Here is a 22,562-nt window from a genome sequence, read left to right as displayed (position 1 = left end):
CAGCGGTATAGGCTGCGGATATTTCTGGCTAGGCGATTGGGTGCCATAGATCGTGAGTTCGAGGCCTGGTCAGGGCACGAGTCAAAAAGTTGTCTTCCTTCGTCATTTGTGTTTCTAAGCTATAACTAATATAAGTGATATATATACAGTCGCCTTCTAACTTCACACTGTAGGGAATTTCTCTTTAAAGCTATTAAGCGGCGGACGAGTAAGCCGAGGGTTACTGGTTCAATCCCTGATGGAGACACACTGTTCTCTTTCCTGTTACATTTAGTGCTATTTTTTTTTATGATACAAATATTTTATTCCCCCAGCTTGAAAAAACTATAAATGTGTGTATACAATTATGGCTAAGCAATCAATTTTATACACACATCCTTAATTGGTAGGAGTTGCCGGGGTTGGGGAGCCCTAGGTTGATTATCATCTCCCCGAACAATCGTGTTAATGTTATCCTCACACAAGAGGGCTGTCACACAGCAAACTGTACTTGTATTCAGTGCTGTTGATCACATGCACTCCAAGCTTGCATTGCAAGGAAGTGCTGTTAATAGGGGAATGGGAGACTTAATTGGGGATTTTAACACCTGACCATGAGTTGTTGTGAAAAGGTGTGTAAGTTTTAATTGTAAGTAGTGTACATGTATACCATTTAGCTCTTAGTGGTAAATCATATGCTTCCCACTCACGATTAAGAGTTAGACAGAATATTTAGTAGTGTTTGTAAGGTAAAAAAAAACAACGTTCATACATACAGTAGATCTTTTATTTTCCTCATGACTATAAGCCGTTATTAGGATTTTCCAAAACACAATTTTCAAAATTATGATATCAAAAGATTAAATGAATCCCACGTGAAGCCAGGACTGTCTCAAATATCCGAGTCTTTAAACATCACAGAATTTTATGAAGAAATTGAAATTTATTTCCTACTTGCTATAATTAATTCATATTATATAAGCTGATAAATTAAAGCGGTCATGTCATTAATAAGTACATTTGCAGCAGTTGTAAAGATCGCTGCTTAACACCTAGATATTGTTTATCTGCTTCATAACGAATACAGAATCTGTTAATCTCTATAAATTCAACCTCATCTATTTGAAGTTTTACTTTTAAATAATTTGTAGATTATTTGTGTAAAAAATTCTAAAAAAAAAAGTTGTTTTATAGTTATAATAAAAACACCAACTAAATTTATGTATATTGTACTTTTAATGTTGGTACAATATACTTATAAGAATATATACCCCATAACTTACATATCTTATATTTATATCTGGGACTGCCAGTTGACCCTAGACATTTCATAATTTCAAAATTATAAAAGTATGCCGGTAAAAATTGCTATGGTAGTCAGAAACATAATTTTAATGGTCTGCTAATCAAGGGTACCGATGCCCTGTTGATGATATTTTATTATCTGAATGACCAAAATCAACACGGACCCTAAATATTTCATTCTTGTTTCAGGGGATGGCAAGGACTACTGGCCTATGGCTGTCATAGTTTTGTTGTGATTGTCGATCCAAAAAATGTCCAGGTTTGTATAAGCTTGGAATCTGATTGTAGCAGGGACTTGACTGGGTCGATCATCAGTGACCAGGTAGCTCAATAGGTAGAGCATCCGGCTAGTGTTCGGAAGGTCCAAGGTTCGAACACCGGTCTGGTCTGCTACAGTTTCTCCTCTCCTGTTACAAAATTGGCGCCCGACTAAAATACCCACGGTGGTGGTATAAGGGTCTCGTGTGTCTTCGACGGCGAAGACTTGGAAAAAAGGAGGGAGGTGTGTAGTGGGACTGGACTGGGTCGATCATCGGTGAACCAGGTAGCTCAATTGGTAGAGCATGCATCCGGCTAGTGTTCGGAGGTCCTGGGTTCGAACCCCGGTCTGGCCGCTACATTTTATCCTCTCCTGTTACATGATTGAAAATAGATCTTATACTTTCAGTCTGAACAGATACATTACATTTTAGAAAATATTATCTGACAATGGTTTCTGGCCAATTAATGAAGGCCTTGGACATCATTGTGCCTGAAGTAATTGTTCCTAGTTAAACTTTAACTAGGTTTGTGTAAATAATTTTTAATTTTGTCTGTGATGTGATCTTTTAATTGTGATAAGTTTGTGTCTTGATATTTAGGAATCAAATGAAAAAATGACAATTGACTTGTACATACTATTGTATTTACTCTGCTGATCATGATATTCATGCTCATATATTTATATTTCTACCACAATACGCTGTGTTATTCCACTCTCAATTGCAAGCCATTGTATAAATGTGTCGACAGTTGGATAAATATATGTTATATACGACTAGTGGTATATGACCTTCCGGTCTTTTGATTGGTCAAGAATTTGAACTTTGACCGAGCTGCAAATGTTAATGACGTCATCAATAATCGAATGACGTCACATCACAGGGTCCCGCACGCCACCTGTACACCTTATTTGCATGCACGAAATAAGACTTGGTCACGTTTCCCTTTGATTCACGCCAATATATTATTGTGGTAGAAACAGGTCACACGACTCATGATATTTGGATATGGAATTTTTTTCACACGAATAAGTTATTTTTTAAAAGTAACAAATTAAAAGACAATCTCTAAAGCTCGTGTCTTTTGTAACTTTTAAGAAATAACTTAGTCGTGTGAAATAAATTCCATATCCAACAACCACTCGTTGTGTGACCTCTATATATTAGAAGGTCAGTAATTAGCTCACCAGTTACGAGTAGTGTGATTGCTTCCGCCGATGAGCTTTCACAATCATTGATTGCACTTGTTTTGAAATTCCCAACATGCATCATTTCAAATGTCTATCATTTCAGGTGATACAAGTCCTAGACAAACACAGGTCCAATGTAGTTAAGGTAAGTAAGCAGAAAAATCAATATTTAATAAGATGTATATTTTTAAGCCTGTTTAGAGGATATCTCCTGTAAAAATCTCATTCCCCAAAAATTATCCCCTTGGGTAAATTTATATCATATATAGCTGTATCTGACTATTTATATAAAGAATACAAAGAAAATGAGATCCAACGTCCGGTGTAGATAGTTCTATACGTCCGGTAGTCTCCCTAGATACGTCCGGTAGTCTCCCTAGAATGGATTCCTCATGGAATACACGAGTCCGGTACATAAAAAGTGTGTAAACAATAAGTAAAGATGAGCAGACAACATCCGCAGGAAGATCTTCAACTGGTTTAATGGTAACCATTAAACCAGTTGAAGATCTTCCTGCGGATGTTGTCTGGTCATCTTTACTTAATATTTATATAAAGGTAATCTTTATTTATTTTATAACAATTGCAAATCAAATTAAATCAACTTATATCAATCACGCTTGTTGGCCCGGATGGAAGTGCACGAGGGGTCTTACTGTGGGAGGAAACCGTAGAACCTGGGGGAAAACCCACGTGGTCGGGCAGGTGACCCCATACCTTTTCTCGTCCGATCGGGGAATCGAAACCCTGGCCGCCTAGGTGAAATGCAAATGTTTTACCACTGTGCCACCAGACCACCCAAAATCACATCGCCTTTTTACATCCTAAATCTAAAAATATTTTCTAAGAATGTTAAACCATTTGTAACATTAAAATTTGAAGGAAAAAAGAGAAAATTATAGAATTATGGAATGATGTATTTGTTCATTTTAAGGTGAAATGGGCACGGGAAAATTATAATCATGATCCGAGTAGTCCATACAACCTACGTCTCGTCTCTGCGGATGCTAGTGGTGTCATCGTTACTTGGGATGTCATATTGGGTCAGTCTAAAGCGGAGTTCTCCGACTGGTCAGAGACCCATACAAGGTAAGAATTTATTGACAGCATCCAGTGAAAAGATATCGCTTTGATTGGTCATTGTCTCTAAAGCCTGATTTTGATTGGTCATTGTCTCTAAAGCCTCATTTTGATTGGTCATTGTCTAAAAAGCCTCATTTTGATTGGTCATTGTCTATAAAGCCTGATTTTGATTGGTCATTGTCAAATGACAGTAGATTTTGATTGGTCATTGTCAAATGACAGTAGGTTTTGATTGGTCATTGTCAAATGACAGTAGGTTTTGAAGTGACTGGCACAATAATTTTTATCTTTATATCTTGCTGCTAACCTATATACAATATATGTTTAGGAAATTGTGTTGTGGTCGGCAATTAGATCGATGATGTCATAATTGGTCACATGACTAAATGTTGTCATAGTCTCATAACTCATGAGAAGATGGTCAACTGACCAAATGGTGACATTTTGATTATTTTTGGATTATATTCAAGGGTTCTAGATAAATTGTCGGCATTGGAAAATAATTTATCCTTGGAAATTTGGTACATATCATTGATTTTATCAGATCTGGAATGGCTGTCTAACCAGGACGCATCACATGACCTCCTTGTGGCGTTACATCCCCCGTATTCGCTGATATTATGGAATGCTGACACGGGCACAAAACTATGGAAGAAATCGTACACAGAACCACTGTTGTCATTCTCATTTGATCCATTTAACATCAGAAATGTCGCATGTGAGTCCAAACTCAATGATGAATTAATTAATTAATTAATATATGATATGTGGTGTGTATACAAGGTACAGGAAGATTTATTTAGTGTAAGTACATGTTAAACAATGAACAATAGCTCTATAGAGCTATTTCTATGACTACATATGAGAAAAAATACGTAGAGAAAATTGATAACAAAAATACAGTAATATCACAGCGTGCAAGTTAATATGAAATGAATAGAGGAATGAAAACAACAAACGATAAGAGTATGCTCTCCCTCACATGTATGTAATAAAAATAATTATTACATTGAAAAATAGTCAATTCATGTTAAATAAGATAAAATATCATGAAGTCAGAAAAAATATATAGATATCTTGAAAGATGTTATGTATTTGTTAAATTCTGATGAGAGTTTTTGCCTTAACTGTTTGGTTGTAATCAGAAAAGTGAACTCTGTTAGGTAACAAATTGTTCGGAATTATCAGTAACTAAGAAATACAGCTATAAATTAATTTAACATGTTGCATTTTCTCTAGTCCTTGGCCAAGATTGTATCGTGTTTGTGGACGACTTCTCCATCACCAAGACACCCTCTAGTAATGGCAAGAAATTCTACATCTCAAGTCCCTCAAGTCAAGGTAGGAAAGATGTTTGAATATGTAGTCCCTCAAGTCAAGGTAGGAAAGATGTTTGAATATGTAGTCCCTCAAGTCAAGGTAAGAAAGATGTTTGTATCTCTAGTCCCTCAAGTCAAGGTAGGAAAGATGTTTGTATCTCTAGTCCCTCAAGTCAAGGTAGGAAAGATGTTTGAATCGCTAGTCCCTCAAGTCAAGGTAAGAAAGATGTTTGTATCTCTAGTCCCTCAAGTCAAGGTAGGAAAGATGTTTGTATCTCTAGTCCCTCAAGACAAGGTAGGAAAGATGTTTGTATCTCTAGTTCCTCAAGTCAAGGTAGGAAAGATGTTTGTATCTCTAGTCCCTCAAGTCAAGGTAGGAAAGATGTTTGTATCTCTAGTCCCTCAAGTCAAGGTAGGAAAGATGTTTGTATCTCTAGTCCCTCCAGTCAAGGTAGGAAAGATGTTTGTATCTCTAGTCCCTCAAGTCAAGGTAGGAAAGATGTTTGTATCTCTAGTCCCTCAAGACAAGGTAGGAAAGATGTTTGTATCTCTAGTCCCTCAAGTCAAGGTAGGAAAGATGTTTGTATCTCTAGTCCCTCAAGACAAGGTAGGAAAGAAATTGCACATGTTAAATCAAATGACAAATATAAGTAGCTTGGTTTTAACTCAGATTACAAAAACAAGTATTTCCAGTAGCCACAACTAAAGGTCAAGGTCACCCATTCTCACATGTTGATCTTCTAGTCTCTCTTCTTAATCTACAATAGATTTTAAATATCAATGAATCTTAGCAAAATAATGATCCTGGTAATGATATTTCTAAACAGATTTGTAGAAAAATTGCCAGTAAAAGTTTTTGCTTACAAATTTGATTGGTGAAAATAAAGAAAGGAAAAATATTATATTTAATATTGTGTTTTTCTTTTTTGTCTTTGTAGCTACTAACATTAAAACGGAAGGTTCCAGTAGCAGTTTGGACAAGAGATCAACTTCCCGCAACCTCGCCAAACGGATGAGCAAAATGTTGGTGGGGGAAGTGTCAAGTAAAAAGTAAGAGCTTGTTATGAAAATTATAAAGGAAATGTAGAAGAGGGAGGGACCCAGGAAAAAGTAAGATCTTGTTTTGAAAATGATAGGAAATGTAGAAGAGGGAGGGGCAGGAAAAAGTAAGAACTTGGTATGAAAATGATAAAAGAAATGTAGAAGTGTGAGGGGCCTAGGAAAAAGTAAGTCATAGTTTTACTTTTAGAATGAACAAACTATTGGTGTATGTTGTTAATAAGTGCACTTCAAAATTCTGGAATTTTTGCCAATAAATTTCAGTTTACTACTATGATATAGCGTGCCCATATTGAAATTCAAATTCCTGGAAAGAAAACGAAATTTTAATATTTCTCATATAACAACATATAGCAGACTCACAAATAATTAAGAGGACAGGCTATGTTTATAAACAGAAAACTCTTACCTTAAATAGAAACTGAATCTTGATTATATATGTGTACCTATATATTTCACCTGATCTGACATTAAATGATGACCTTGACCTACAGGTCAGGAGGAGAGGAGGAGTCGGTGACCTTGAATGAATGTCTACAGCTTGAGTTCCACCGGGCATGTCGACACCATCTAATCCTGGTGTACCCTCGCGAGATCCTTCTGCTTGACCTTGAGATCAATCAAACAGTCGGGATCATCACCATGGAGAGAACAGGGTCACCATTTGTACAGGTGAGGATGTATGTCACCATTTGTACAGGTGAGGTTGTATGTTACCATTTGTACAGGTGATGGTGTATGTTACCATTTGTACAGGTGAGGGTGTATGTTACCATTTGTACAGGTGAGGGTGTATGGTACCATTTGTACAGGTGAGGGTGTATGTTACCATTGGTACAGGTGAGGGTGTATGGTACCATTTGTACAGGTGAGGGTGTATGTTACCATTTGTACAGGTGAGGGTGTATGGTACCATTTGTACAGGTGAGGGTGTATGTTGCCATTTGTACAGGTGAGGGTGTATGGTACCATTTGTACAGGTGAGGGTGTATGTTACCATTTGTACAGGTGAGGGTGTATGTTACCATTTGTACAGATGAGGGTGTATGGTACCATTTGTACAGGTGAGGGTGTATGTTACCATTTGTACAGGTGAGGGTGTATGTTACCATTTGTACAGGTGAGGGTGTATGTTACCATTTGTACAGGTGAGGGTGTATGTTACCATTTGTACAGGTGAGGGTGTATGGTACCATTTGTACAGGTGAGGGTGTATGTTACCATTTATACAGGTGAGGGTGTATGTTACCATTTGTACAGGTGAGGGTGTATGGTACCTTTTGTACAGGTGAGGGTGTATGTTACCATTGGTACACAGGGCTCGAACTTAAAGGTAGCCCAATAGTCTGAGACTAGTAGATTTTCTACCCGGGCTAGTGGTTTGAAATTCTGGTAGCCCGACTGACTAGTGGAAATCTTGTATAACTTTATTTGATCAAAATGTCGGGCTAGTAAAAATCACAGTGGCACATGCCCGACAATATTTCAATAAACAACTCACATACCTTTGTGTATTATTTATTCGTATGTTCGCTGAAAAACGATCCTCCACTTTCCGTTTTCACTCGACATGTTGCCGTGTGTATACATTAGTAAACGCCCGAGAGTTCCGAAAGCATTAAAATCATAATGAAGTCCGAGGATTCCGATGTTGAGCACATGGTAAGTCTTGGTCATGTTCGCGTTTGTATCGAAAGAATTATTAGCATCTCATTCAGGTTCGTTTTTGACAGCTCATTTTTTGACACATTGTAAAAGCGTTCGTAGTAACTGAATATGGACCACTACATTCAACGTTTTAGGAAACGGAAAGTGGGTGATCGTAATTCTGATGATAATGAGGATGAAAGCAATAAAAAAGAGAAAAAGATCACAAACGTGAACGGCAGTTCAGAGAACAGCGGCAACAAGAATGTCCGTGGGTCGAAATAGACACCACAGGACAATCCATGCAAGGTATGCATGGCCTATCCAGAGATAAGTGATCGTAAGGGTGCCTTTGTTAAGGTTTGTTTTAATATGAGAAAAGACACATTAAATGTTCATGCATTGACAGTTCAATGTCTGACAAACGTGGTCAAAAGTTAAATCCTACTGTACAAAAGAGAGTCAGTGCATTATTTAAGTGCGTTCTATGTTGCAAAGCATGGCCGACCATTTTCTGTTGTTTCTCCAAATTCCAAAACTCATTTATTCATTTTATTAATTTAAGTTATGATGTTATTAATATTATAATTACAGTTTATATTCTGATTATTATCACAACAGATTAGTTAAGTATTTACTGCTGATCTGTTACACATGAGGACACATACATGTACAATATCATGAGAAACATGATAATAAATATGTCACAATTTAACATAGATATTCATTGTTATATTTCCAATATTTTTCGGGCTAGCAACTTTCAATTTTACTAGCCCAACAGGTGAGGGTGTATGTTACCATTTGAACAGGTGAGGGTATATGTTACCATTTGTACAGGTGAGAGTGTATGTTACCATTTGTACAGGTGAGGGTGTATGTTACCATTTGTACAGGTGAGGGTGTATGTTACCATTTGAACAGGTGAGGGTATATGTTACCATTTGTACAGATGAGGGTATATGTTACCATTTGTACAGGTGAGGGTGTATGTTACCATTTGTACAGGTGAGGGTGTATGTTACCATTTGAACAGGTGAGGGTATATGTTACCATTTGTACAGGTGAGGGTATATGTTACCATTTGTACAGGTGAGGGTGTATGTTACCATTTGTACAGGTGAGGGTGTATGTTACCATTTGAACAGGTGAGGGTATATGTTACCATTTGTACAGGTGAGGGTGTATGTTACCATTTGTACAGGTGAGAGTGTATGTTACCATTTTTACAGGTGAGGGTGTATGTTCACTATTTGTACAGGTGAGGGTGTATGGTACCATTTGTACAGGTGAGGGTATATGCTTATTTTGCAAACAATTTGATAATGCCATATACATCCAATCTATATACAGGTACATCGAGTCTATATATAGTACATCGAGTCTATATATAGTACATCCAGTCTATATATAGTACATCCAGTCTATATATAGTACATCCAGTCTATATATAGTACATCCAGTCTATATATAGTACATCCAGTCTATATATAGTACATACAGTCTATATACATCTGATCACCTTTCTGCAGCTAAAGTTACAACATTTCTCAAAATAGGTGTCTACGATGTTAAATGTTGTGTGAAATTATTGTCTGTTTCCTAGGTAATGCCCCTTAGACAGCGGGATGTGATGTTTTGTTTACACGAGAACGGCAGTATTACTACGAGAGTGAGGAGGAAGACCAACGTCATCACCACTCCGGCCTCAGAAGGAGTTGGGGCCTTCGGTAAAAATATTTTTGTCTCCAACTAGAGTCTGTACTGATTTGATGTTATATTTTTATTCTTAAATATTTATTCTTTACTTGAAGTTACATTATTTGATCAAGTTGTTGGGAAATATTTTGAAAATAGAAAAGAAATAGTTGTTTAATGTTTAACTTTTTACATTTCTTGATATGGAGATTTGATGTCTGGATAGAATTTAATCATTTTCAAAATAGTTTTTGATCATAAAGCCACTGATCAACCTTTTGAAATATACAAGCCATATATATAACTGATACTGTATGATATAAATTTAAATATAAATTTGAATTTACATTCCTAAGATTTTCTCCTCTGATTTGTACAGATGACTCCCCGCCCCATGTGTCTATGGATGTGGCGTATGACATGCGGTGTCAGTCCGACAGTCTGCGTGTGACGAGACACAGTAAAGTCGTCGGCATCGCCTGCTGCCCAATGTTTGAGCGATCTGTTGTACTGATCATGACAGATAGTCGTGTGATCTTTTGGGAAATGTTGATGATGGAGCCTATGGTAATGTTACCCTGTACAGCTAGTACAATGTTACCCTGTACAGCTAGTACAATGTTACCCTGTACAGCTAGTACAATGTTACCCTGTACAGCTAGTACAATGTTACCCTGTACAGCTAGTACAATGTTACCCTGAACAGCTAGTACAATGTTACCCTGTACAGCTAGTACAATGTTACCCTGTACAGCTAGTACAATGTTACCCTGTACAGCTAGTACAATGTTACCCTGTACAGCTAGTACATACCTAATTAAAGTAATCATAATGTAACAGAGCGCATGATTAATTAAATGTTGATGATGGAGCCTATGGTAATGTTACCCTGAACAGCTAGTACAATGTTACCCTGTACAGCTAGTACAATGTTACCCTGTACAGCTAGTACAATGTTACCCTGTACAGCTAGTACAATGTTACCCTGTACATCTAGTACATACCTAAGTAAAGTAATCATAATGTAACAGAGCGCATGATTAGTTAAATGTTGATGATGGAGCCTATGGTAATGTTACCCTGTACAGCTAGTACATACATAATTAAAGTAATCATAATGTAACAGAGCGCATGATTAGTTAAAAAATCACTGCCTCCGTTAGGTATTGAACCTGTGACCTCTTTCTTACTTGTCTTGCGTTCAACCGATTTAGCTAAGTGGATGATCTCTCTAGATGAGCGGTATATTGCAACTATGGTATTTACATAAACCAAAAAAAATATTTCTTTTGTGAAATCTTTGTACATTGTATTGTTGTAAATGTTTTGCAGTTAAATTTTAGTTTTAAGTATAACACTTAAAGTGTTAGAGATTTACATGAAAAAAAGATAACTTTACCAAAAAAATGATGTCATGCCCTTGACCACCTGGAGGCTGACAGTATGGACTTGGTGGCCTGTAAGCTGGATGTGAATACTTGATTATTCCTTGTATTTAACTACAATTCAAAGCCCACCTGTATGTGATTTTATCTCGTTAACAGGTGAACACTGGCCGACACAACCACTCTCCTCTCCATACACCAGGATCCTCTATGCCAGAAGATTTATCCAAACTCAGCATAACAGAAAAACTTCCCGTAATTACAGATGTCACTCCGCCAAAGCTGTCACTCTGTGATATGATTGGACAATCACAGGTCATGACCCCAGATAATCAGGCTTTCCAGCTAGGGAAAGGTGTGGCCCTGAAGTTTGTCATGACTGGACTTATGAGTGGGGTCTCGACCCCTGTAACTGTGGTGAGGATGTGTCCACCCCTCACAACAAAAAACTGGAGTATATACCAACCTCTACTAGCTATAGGTAAGTCTATTGTCCCTCCTACATGTATTTAAATGGAAAATGAATGTTGTAAAGGTAAAATGCTGATCCTAGAGATAATTTTTTTTTTTTTTTTTTTTTTTCCAAAATAATTTTTTATTGCCAAGACATTTGAACCTTGAGATGACTGCCAGGGTTGGGACCCTGGGTTCAGCATCTGTACAAATATGTTAAGATAAGTCTCTTACGTACAACTAACGCCATGTTTTACTGCGTGTTACAGGCAGTAACAACGGGACCATACAGATCTTACACGTGTCTAGTGGACAGATCGAACGGGAGTACAGTGTACACGCCGGACCTGTCAGGTAGGTCAGATAGAACAAGATACAGTGTACACGCCGGACCTGTCAGGTAGGTCAGATAGAACGAGGGTACAGTGTACACGCCGAACCTGTCGGGTAGGTCAGATAAAACGAGGGTATAGTGTACATACCGGACCTGTCAGGTAGGTCAGATAGAATGAGGGTATAGTGTACATGCCGGACCTGTCAGGTAGGTCAGATTGAACGAGAGTACAGTGTACACGCCGGACCTGTCAGGTAGGTCAGATAGAACGAGGGTACAGTGTACACGCCGGACCTGTCGGGTAGGTCAGATAGAACGAGGGTACAGTGTACACGCCGGACCTGTCAGGTAGGTCAGATAGAACGAGGGTACAGTGTACACGCCGGACCTGTCAGGAAGGTCAGGTAGAATGAGGGTACAGTGTACATGCTGGACCTGTCAGGTAGGTCAGATAGGTGTATCTGGCATCATTGGCAAAAGTTTTTTATGTTTATTAAGAAATAATTAACGATGATTCATGTATTGTTGCAGGATATAAAACACGAACTCGTATATTTTGCAATTTTGATTAATAAATCAGGCCTGTGGCCTTCATTATTAATTTAATTGCAAAATGTCCTTGTCCTCGTTGCATATCCTGCAACAATAAACGAATCATCGTTAATTATTTCTTAATTAACATAAAAAAAACTTGTGCCAATGAATCAAATCAACTGTTTTCAAAGTACGAAATGTTGAAACACTTGTCTTGAAGTTGTATTCTATGTATAATATTGTTTGGCATTTGATAATTACAGAGGTATCGAGTGGTCAAGTTTGAAGAGTTTTATGTCCTACTCCTATCCAAACCCCGGCCAGACTGGACTGGTCAAGAATGAGCTCTTCATGGTGGATGTTTTATCTGGTAAGATGTGTGTTGTCGTGGCGACCTCTCTCCCACAACATAGCTTTGATAATGGCAGATAGAATATTTCCTTTGGGATGAGTATGCTACCAACAGTTTCTATGTCTACTTATAGAGAAGAAATGATATGCTATATTTAACAGATTTAACAGGCTTTAACTAATTTAAGATTGAAGGCCTTGGCCTGTGGCCTGTCAACATAACATGTACATTTGGTTCACTTAATATGGAGCCAGTCCAGTCATCAACATTTTAGCCCACCATCATCAGATGGTGGGCTATTCAAATCGCCCTGCGTCCGTGGTCCGTGGTCCATCCGTCCCTCCGTCCGTAAACAATTCTTGTTATCGCTATTTCTCAGAAAATACTGAAAAGATCTTTTTCAAATTTCATATGTAGGTACCCCTTGGTGCCTAGTTATGCATATTCCATTTTGAGACCAATCGGAAAACAACATGGCCGACAGGCAGCCATCTTGGATTTTGACAATTGAAGTTTGTTATCGCTATTTCTCAGAAAGTACTAAAGGGATCTTTCTCAAATTTCATATGTAGGTTCCCCTTGTTTGAAAAGTACTGGAGGGATGTTTCTCAATTTACACAGATTAGTAAGAGTAAGGGAAAAATAGAGAAAAGATCAATCTGACATGGAACCTATAAAGATCATTCAATGGTGAGCGCCAAGATCTCTTGTTACATTAGTCAGGCTATTCCATCTAATGTGATTACATATACAGATAAACAACCAATCACTATATACACTGTACTTCACAAATGGTGACAAATGTGCTAATGAAGTCCAGTTGCTGTGGTTGAACCATAGTCGACTGTTTTAATCGTTAATATAAAAAATGTTACCTGTTAATATAAAAACTGTTACCTGTTAATATAAAAACTGTTACCTGTTAATATAAAAACTGTTACCTGTTAATATAAAAAATGTTACCTGTTAATATAAAAAATGTTACCTGTTAATATAAAAAATGTTATCTGTTAATATAAAAAAATGTTACCTGTTAATATAAAAAAATGTTACCTGTTAATATAAAAAATGTTATCTGTTAATATAAAAAAATGTTACCTGTTAATAAAAAAAAATTTTTATCTGTTAATATAAAAAAATGTTACCTGTTAATATAAAAAAATGTTACCTGTTGATATAAAAAATGTTAACTGTTAATATAAAAAATGTTAACTGTTAATATAAAAAAATGTTACCTGTTAATATCTTAACCCTAACATATGTTATTATGAAAAAGGTGACTTATTAATGTAGCGGAACTGGACCAGGTAGCTCAATTGGTAGAGCATCTGGCTAGTGTTCATAGGTCCCGGGTTCGAACCCCGGTCTGGCGATGCACGTTTCCCCTCCTACTACAATAATTAAAAAAATGTTGAAAATATCCGAGCATATTTCTTTTTACCAGTTTATACTTTATAGACTTCCATAATTCCTTTGTTTTACAGGTAAGCTAACGACATTACGAGGTAACCATGACCACGAACCACCAATAGAACTATTAAAAATCTCCTACCTTAAGTAAGTCTTCTATTGAGAATTTTCTTTACCTCATATATATATATATATACATATCAGACTATCTCTGTTACTTTTGTAAACATGCACAAGTTTACTTAATATCTTTCTTGTTTAGAACTAAAAAATATATAATGGTACATGTTGCAAAGTCCCATAAGTGAAGAATTTTAAAATTGAAAAGTAGAAAATTGATTTTCCGTTAGAAATTTCCTTCGCAAATTTTTATCAAATGACTGTAGAAATGATGAGATCTAGGTAAAAAATTCCTATACACTGAGTTATAGATATTTGTACCAGTAAAGCATAAGTCTGTGTTACTGTACAAATCCTGAATATATGTTTAAACGATCCAGATATTTCCAGTTAGTCTCAAAATCAATGTTTTGTTTGTCAGCAACTAATTTCTAAATTACAATTTATCGTTAAATTTCCTTCTGTCTGACCCCCCAACAGGCAGTATTTTGTCATCTGCTTCAAAGAGAAGCCCTTGGAGCTTTGGGATCTGCGCAGTCTGACGATGTTACGGGAAATGGGGAAGAGTATCCCGCGTCCCACTGCCCTCGAGTGGTCACCTTCACACTCACTTAAGATACTTAAACGTAAACTGCTGGCCCAGAACGTGGCCGACTCTGACAAGGAAGGCGACGGGATATTCTCCTCAAAGTCCTCTGATGTCATGTCGACATCCAAAAGTTCAACTGGAGGACCGGAGATGTCTGACAGGTAAGTAGAGAAGCAAAGCATTATGGGAAGGTTCAAAGCATCATAGGGTTCAAAGGGTCAAGATTGTTTGGAGGTATGGTGGTCTATTGGTAGGATGCAGGGCTACGTGACTGGAGGGTTGCTAGTTCGAGTCACAGCACAGACATGGCGGTCTAGTGGTAGAACGCAGGGCTACGTGACTGAAGGGTTGCTAGTTCGAGTCACAGCACAGACATGGTGGTCTAGTGGTAGAACGCAGGGCTACGTGACTGAAGGGTCACTAGTTCAAGTCAGGGTACAGACATGGCGGTCTAGTGGTAGAACGCAGGGCTACGTGACTGGAGGGTTGCTAGTTCGAGTCACAGCACAGACATGGCGGTCTAGTGGTAGAACGCAGGGCTACGTGACTGAAGGGTCGCTAGTTCGAGTCACAGCACAGACATGGTGGTCTAGTGGTAGAACGCAGGGCTACGTGACTGAAGGGTCACTAGTTCAAGTCAGGGTACAGACATGGCGGTCTAGTGGTAGAACGCAGGGCTACGTGACTGAAGGGTCGCTAGTTCGAGTCACAGCACAGACATGGTGGTCTAGTGGTAGAACGCAGGGCTACGTGACTGAAGGGTCACTAGTTTGAGTCATGGCACAGACATGGCGGTCTAGTGGTAGGGCGCAGGGCTACGTGACTGAAGGGTTGCTAGTTCGAGTCACGGCACAGACATGGTGGTCTAGTGGTAGGTCACAGGGCTACGTGTGACTGAAGGGTCTCGGCACAGGCGCTGTGTTGTATCCTTGAACAAGATACTTTACTCCGTTGTGTTCCAGTCAACTCAGCTGTAAATAAGTATGTGGTAGGGCAACACAAATGTATAAGTCTGTAAAGGCTAATTTATGTTACTTAACATAAATGTTTTTAGCGATGATCAATGTGAATTAAGTGTATTTTCAGGAGAAGGGAGGTAACTCGTATTTTCCGATTACCAATAATTTTGTTGAGACACGCATGCGCAGGCAGTTTGTTTACAGTGAAAATCTGCAGTGCATGCGTGTGTAATTGGTAGCTGTTTTTCCCATATTTTTCATCAAAAGCCACCACCCACCCCTTCCTCCTTACTTCGTCTTTTCTATTTATAATAGATGCAAGTTGTATTATTAGTAATGTATATGCTTTAAAATAATGTAATTTGTCTAGTTGGCGCAATTTGTTCCCCATCTTTGTATAAAGGGGTTCTAAATATTGGTTTTCATCTGATGTAACAGATATCTTTGTACAAGTTAGTACAAAAAAGTAAAGAGGAACTTTATGTTGTCATTTATATCTTAAATAAATGACATTGTTTATGTCGTCATTTATATCTTAAATAAATGACATTGTTTCAATTTCAATCTCGGTGTCTGTTATATTTTAACCTTTATACAAACAGAGCACATCCTTGTATATTTGATGCATAGCTAAATAATTTGAGTGTAGAAAATATTTTCATACAAATTTGTAACCTGTGACTCATAGCCTCCGACCCCCTGAACCCTTTAATACAAAAATGCTGATATTAATGATGATTGACATTGTAATTTCTCTCCTACAGCACTGATCCTATTGTTTCTCTCCTACAGCACTGATCCTATTGTTTCTCTCCTAGAGTACTGATCCTATTGTTTCTCTCCTATAGTACTGATCCTATTGTTTCTCTCCTATAGTACTGATCCTATTGTTTCTCTCCTACAGCACTGATCCTATTGTTTCTCTCCTATAGTACTGATCCTATTGTTTCTCTCCTACAGTACTGATCCTATTGTTTCTCTCCTACAGCACTGATCCTATTGTTTCTCTCCTATAGTACTGATCCTATTGTTTCTCTCCTATAGTGCTGATCCTATTGTTTCTCTCCTATAGTACTGATCCTATTGTTTCTCTCCTACAGCACTGATCCTATTGTTTCTCTCCTATAGTACTGATCCTATTGTTTCTCTCCTATAGTACTGATCCTATTGTTTCTCTCCTACAGTACTGATCCTATTGGGGTACAGAAAGTCTCTCTAAAGGAACACTTCGTTTTTACGGACGCAGAGGGAAATGTATACCACTTCGTTGTCGAGGGTACCAGCTTCATTGATGCTACAAAGATCCCCGCAGAGGTAGGCCGATAATTATACTTAGCATACTCATGATTTTAGGCATCAAAACAATTAAAACTTCATTTTGTTGGTAAAATTCATGACTATCATTATTTCCAGAATTTCTTTTTTCCAGTTTGAGAATTCAGTTGAGAACAGACTTCCATTTTAATAGTGAATCAGTTCCAATATGAACAGACCAATAGATAAATAAATAAATAAATAAATAATAAATAAATAAATAAATAAATGTTACACTACAGACTTTGTATTAGGCGACAAGATCTGTGACACATTAACATTTCCCAACACGTCCCCTTTCCTGTTGTATAACACATTAACATTACCGACACGCCCCCTTCCTGTTGTATAACACATTAACATTACCTGACACGCCCCCCTTTCCTGTTGTATAACACATTATCATTACCTGACACATCCCCTTTCCTGTTGTATAACACATTAACATTACCTGACACGCCCCCTTTCCTGTTGTATAACACATTATCATTACCTGACGTGTCCCCTTTCCTGTTGTATAACACATTAACATTACCTGACATGCCCACTTCCTGTGTATAACACATTAACATTACCTGAAACGCCCCCCTTTCCTGTTGTATAATACATTATCATTACCTGACACGCCCCTTTCCTGTTGTATATCACATTAACATTACCTGACACGCCCCCTTCCTGTTGTATAACACATTAACATTACCTGACACGCCCCACTTCCTGTTGTATAACACATTAACATTACCTGACACGCCCCCTTCCTGTTGTATAACACATTAACATTACCTGACACGCCCCCTTCCTGTTGTATAACACATTAACATTACCTGACACGTCCCCTTTCCTGTTGTATAACACATTAACATTACCTGACACGCCCCTCTTCCTGTTGTATAACACATTAACATTACCTGACACGCCCCCTTCCTGTTGTATAACACATTATCATTACCTGACACGCCCCCTTCCTGTTGTATAACACATTTACATTACCTGACACGCCCCCTTCCTGTTCTCTAACACATTAACATTACCTGACACGCCCCCTTCCTGTTGTATAACACATTATCATTACCTGACACGCCCCCTTCCTGTTGTATAACACATTTACATTACCTGACACGCCCCCTTCCTGTTCTCTAACACATTAACATTACCTGACACGCCCCCTTCCTGTTGTATAACACATTAACATTACCTGACACGTCCCCTTTCCTGTTGTATAACACATTAACATTACCTGACACGCCCCTCTTCCTGTTGTATAACACATTAACATTACCTGACACGCCCCCTTTCCTGTTGTATAACACATTAACATTACCTGACACGCCCCCTTCCTGTTGTATAACACATTAACATTACCTGACACGCCCCCTTCCTGTTATATAACACACTAACATTACCTGACACGCCCCCTTCCTGTTATATAACACATTAACATTACCTGACACGCCCCCTTCCTGTTGTATAACACATTAACATTACCTGACACGCCCCCTTCCTGTTGTATAACACATTAACATTACCTGACACGCCCCCTTCCTGTTGTATAACACATTAACATTACCTGACACGCCCCCTTCCTGTTGTATAACACATTAACATTACCTGACACGCCCCCTTCCTGTTATATAACACATTAACATTACCTGACACGTCCCCTTTCCTGTTGTATAACACATTAACATTACCTGACACGCCCCCTTCCTGTTATATAACACATTAACATTACCTGACACGCCCCCTTCCTGTTATATAACACATTAACATTACCTGACACGCCCCCTTCCTGTTGTATAACACATTAACATTACCTGACACGCCCCCTTCCTGTTATATAACACATTAACATTACCTGACACGCCCCCTTCCTGTTATATAACACATTAACATTACCTGACACGCCCCCTTCCTGTTATATAACACATTAACATTACCTGACACGCCCCCTTCCTGTTTTATAACACATTAACATTACCTGACACGCCCCCTTTCCTGTTTATAACACATTAACATTACCTGACACACCCCTTTTCCTGTTGTATAACACATTAACATTACCTGACACACCCCTTTTCCTGTTGTATAACACATTAACATTACCTGACACGCCCCCTTTCCTGTGTATAACACATTAACATTACCTGACACGTCCCCCCTTCCTGTTATATAACACATTAACATTACCTGACACACCCCTTTTCCTGTTGTATAACACATTAACATTACCTGACATGCCCCCTTTCCTGTGTATAACACATTAACATTACCTGACACGTCCCCCCTTCCTGTTTTATAACACATTAACATTACCTGACACGCCCCCTTTTCCTGTTGTATAACACATTAACATTACCTGACACGCCCCCATTCCTGTTGTATAACACATTATCATTACCTGACACGTCCCCTTTCCTGTTGTATAACACATTAACATTACCTGACACGCCCCCTTCCTGTTATATAACACATTTACGTTACCTGACACGCCCCCTTTCTTGTTACAGTCGGGACTGGGCAGTATCTCGTGTATTGCGTGGAAGGGTGAATGTATCACATTCGGGGATAGTGACGGTCAGCTGTGTATCTGGGACCTGAAAGGCCGTACCTCCAGGTAACTATGTAGACATGACATGTTGATGTTAAACCTCAACTTAATTAGTATAGAAATACCCATCATAGATTAATTCAAATCAGATCAAATTAATTCAATTAACTTTAGCATCATTATACCTCAAACTTATTTTCTTTTGACATCTACCATCGAGTCAGGGGCTATAATTTTATGATGTATAAAAGCTGCTGTAATACAGAACTGAGAAGGAACTTTTTTTCACATATAGAGTGGTTGATACATGAAATAGTCTCCCAACATATGTTGTTAATGCGCAATCAATTAATAAATTTGAAAAATTAGTGGATGATCACTTCAGGGATGTAGAATATGATTACTGATATTCTGTAGTATAATATGCTTTTGCATAATGTTTTTTTTGTGAAATATTTACTCATATGGACATAGAGCGATTTAGCCATTAATTCCATTAAATCCCATTAAATTCCATTAAATCCCAATTCCATTAAATTCCATTAAATGTTTTATTTTTAGGACACTGCCAACTCATCGAGGCTGGATAAAGAAGATCAGGTTTGCCCCAGGACGTGGGAACATCAAGTTTCTGATCATGTACAATGACGGAGTGGATATCTGGGATTTAAAGGATTCTAAGGTAAGCTTCAATCAGAGGGAGCGGCCACGTAACCTCAGGTGAGGGGGCCATGATAACTCAGTCGATTAGAGTGCTGGCCATGTAACCTCAGGTGAGGGGACCGTGATAGCTAAGTCGGTTAGAGTACCGGCCACGTAACCTCAGGTGAGGGGACCGTGATAGCTCAGTCGGTTAGATTACCGACCACGTAACCTCAGGTGAGAGGGGACCGTGATAGCTAAGTCGGTTAGAGTACCGGCCACGTAACCTCAGGTGAGAGGGGCCTCGATAGCTCAGTCAGTTTGAGTACCGGCCACGTAACCTCAGGTGAGAGGACCATGATAGCTCAGTCGGTTAGAGTACCGACCACGTAACCTCAGGTGTGGGGACCGCGATAACTCAGTCAGTTTGAGTACCGACCACGTAACCTCAGGTGAGAGGGGCCTCGATAGCTCAGTCAGTTAGAGTGCTGGCCATGTAACCTCAGGTGTGGGGACCGTGATAGCTCAGTCAGTTAGAGTACCGACCACGTAACCTCAGGTGAGGGGGCCGCGATAACTCAGTCAGTTAGAGTACCGACCACGTAACCTCAGGTGAGGGGGCCGCGATAACTCGGTCAGTTAGAGTACCGACCACGTAACCTCATGAGAGGTCAACACCAAAAGGACCTTTATCTTCTGTACATAATATTGTGGTTTTGATTTAAAGTTGACGAAACTTTCAACTGTTCACCAAACTTAACCAAATTGTTTAATTTTCATCCAGCATAAAACAGACTCATTGTCTAGTGTATTACCTTTGTTAGTTGATGTTTTTATGCCTTTGTATTTGAAGCCTGAACTGACCGGGTCGGTGAAGAGTCCTCGGGATATAGCCAAAATCGTGGACACGGAATGGTGTGGGAGTGACCGCGTGGTGCTAGCCACCACAAACGGCTGTGTCTATGTGACAGACCTCAGCATGAAAAACCTTACAAGTCCTGTAATTGATTGGGATCTACCAGGTAACCTATTTAGATATACAGTGTAATAATTATTATAGATTCTGTATATTAATGTATTATGTCATATATCATGTATATAGTAGATGTTTTAGTTTACCAGTGTTTTTTTGTCAGGAAAGTCAGAGATCACATACTGTTCCAACCTCACAAACCAAGATTACTCTTTTGTCACGTGCAGAAAAGTTGAAGAATTAAAGATCAAGGATATTCCTGCAATAGAATCTGGGTTGATTAGAAGGACCCATTCCCCTAAAAAAGATCTTGTGAAAATTTCCGATTTGTCACTGAAAATTCCCAAAATAAAGGTAAATTTTCAAGATTAAATATCATATGCTTGATGTGAAAAGACCTCAGGCAATTTTGAATGAAACAAAAAAGAATGAAGGTAATGTCAATTAAGAAGAACATTAATTTGTTTGAATTTCACTTTTCTCTGTTTTCCCAATTTCACATATTGTTGCTTGGAAAATTCCCAATTCAATGGACCCTAGACCCAGACAAAAAATTGCAGGAAATCCCTTGAAAATAACGTTATTAATACTTTAACTGTATTCTTGCTTTATTATCCAGGAGAGATCTGGTGTCCGTACATGTTAACAAACAAAGCGTCCCTATTACTCAAGTATCTCTTACAACACCAGCCGTGGAATACGGAGTACTCCCTCAAACTCGAGGGTATGATGGAAGATGACGCAGACGTGCAGACAGCCATCAACAAACAACTGAATCTCCTAGACAGGTACGGTCCGACTGCTGGACAAGTGTTAGTTCACACTCCACAAACTGGGATTCCCAGGCACCAGTGTTGGGATGTTTTTATAAACTGGATAGCGATTTGAGCTATACATGTATACAATCCTTTACTGTGGTAAACTTGATGTTTTTTCTCCGTGTTGTATCTACAATAAAGTCTGCTAGTCTAGGAGTTAGTCCTGGGAAAATTATTCAGTTTTAGGAAAGCTTCTAAGTCCAAAAGTATACACCTCATACCCTTCTTATTTGGTTTATGTATTTATTAGAGGTCTAGGAGTGATGTTATGGCAAAATCATGCAGAATAAATTGTGATATTAACTTAACTTTTAACATTAGTCAAGATTTTTTTAAAGATTTTGGGGGTAAGTTTTGAAAAGCTTGTAAGTCCACACCCTTATTTGGTTTATACATCCATTAGAGGTCTAGGAGCGATATTATGCGACGTACAATTTCAAAATGACATGCTTATACATACATAAAAAATGAATGCATAGTGTGATTGTTGCCGTCGGTGAGCTTTTGCAATCATTGATTGCACTGTTGATTAGAGTTGGAAGCACAATAAATTATGTCTCCAACACAGATTGTCTATTGATACTTGTATTG

At 38.3% G+C, this 22,562-nt stretch overlaps 1 protein-coding gene across 1 annotated transcript in view; it reads left to right on the top strand.

Annotated features, from left to right (window-relative positions):
- The window catches only part of LOC117339087 (WD repeat-containing protein 11-like), a 33,942-nt gene that overhangs the window by 1,877 nt on the left and 9,503 nt on the right, over nucleotides 1–22,562 (top strand). The window contains 20 exon segments of the mRNA XM_033900467.1: nucleotides 1,474–1,543; nucleotides 2,838–2,879; nucleotides 3,669–3,809; nucleotides 3,811–3,823; nucleotides 4,362–4,535; nucleotides 5,057–5,158; nucleotides 6,075–6,186; nucleotides 6,690–6,867; nucleotides 9,449–9,572; nucleotides 9,920–10,107; nucleotides 11,085–11,406; nucleotides 11,648–11,732; nucleotides 12,510–12,616; nucleotides 14,083–14,155; nucleotides 14,609–14,878; nucleotides 16,861–16,990; nucleotides 19,498–19,604; nucleotides 20,100–20,220; nucleotides 21,034–21,202; nucleotides 21,773–21,941. Of these exon segments, the coding sequence (XP_033756358.1) occupies nucleotides 1,474–1,543; nucleotides 2,838–2,879; nucleotides 3,669–3,809; nucleotides 3,811–3,823; nucleotides 4,362–4,535; nucleotides 5,057–5,158; nucleotides 6,075–6,186; nucleotides 6,690–6,867; nucleotides 9,449–9,572; nucleotides 9,920–10,107; nucleotides 11,085–11,406; nucleotides 11,648–11,732; nucleotides 12,510–12,616; nucleotides 14,083–14,155; nucleotides 14,609–14,878; nucleotides 16,861–16,990; nucleotides 19,498–19,604; nucleotides 20,100–20,220; nucleotides 21,034–21,202; nucleotides 21,773–21,941 (2,697 nt within the window).

The sequence above is a fragment of the Pecten maximus genome, chromosome 12 (assembly GCF_902652985.1).
Source record: "Pecten maximus chromosome 12, xPecMax1.1, whole genome shotgun sequence".
NCBI classification, from domain to species: Eukaryota; Metazoa; Mollusca; class Bivalvia; order Pectinida; family Pectinidae; genus Pecten; species Pecten maximus.
Note: the sequence above shows the minus strand (reverse complement) of the source record. Positions and strands in the feature narration are given on the sequence as shown.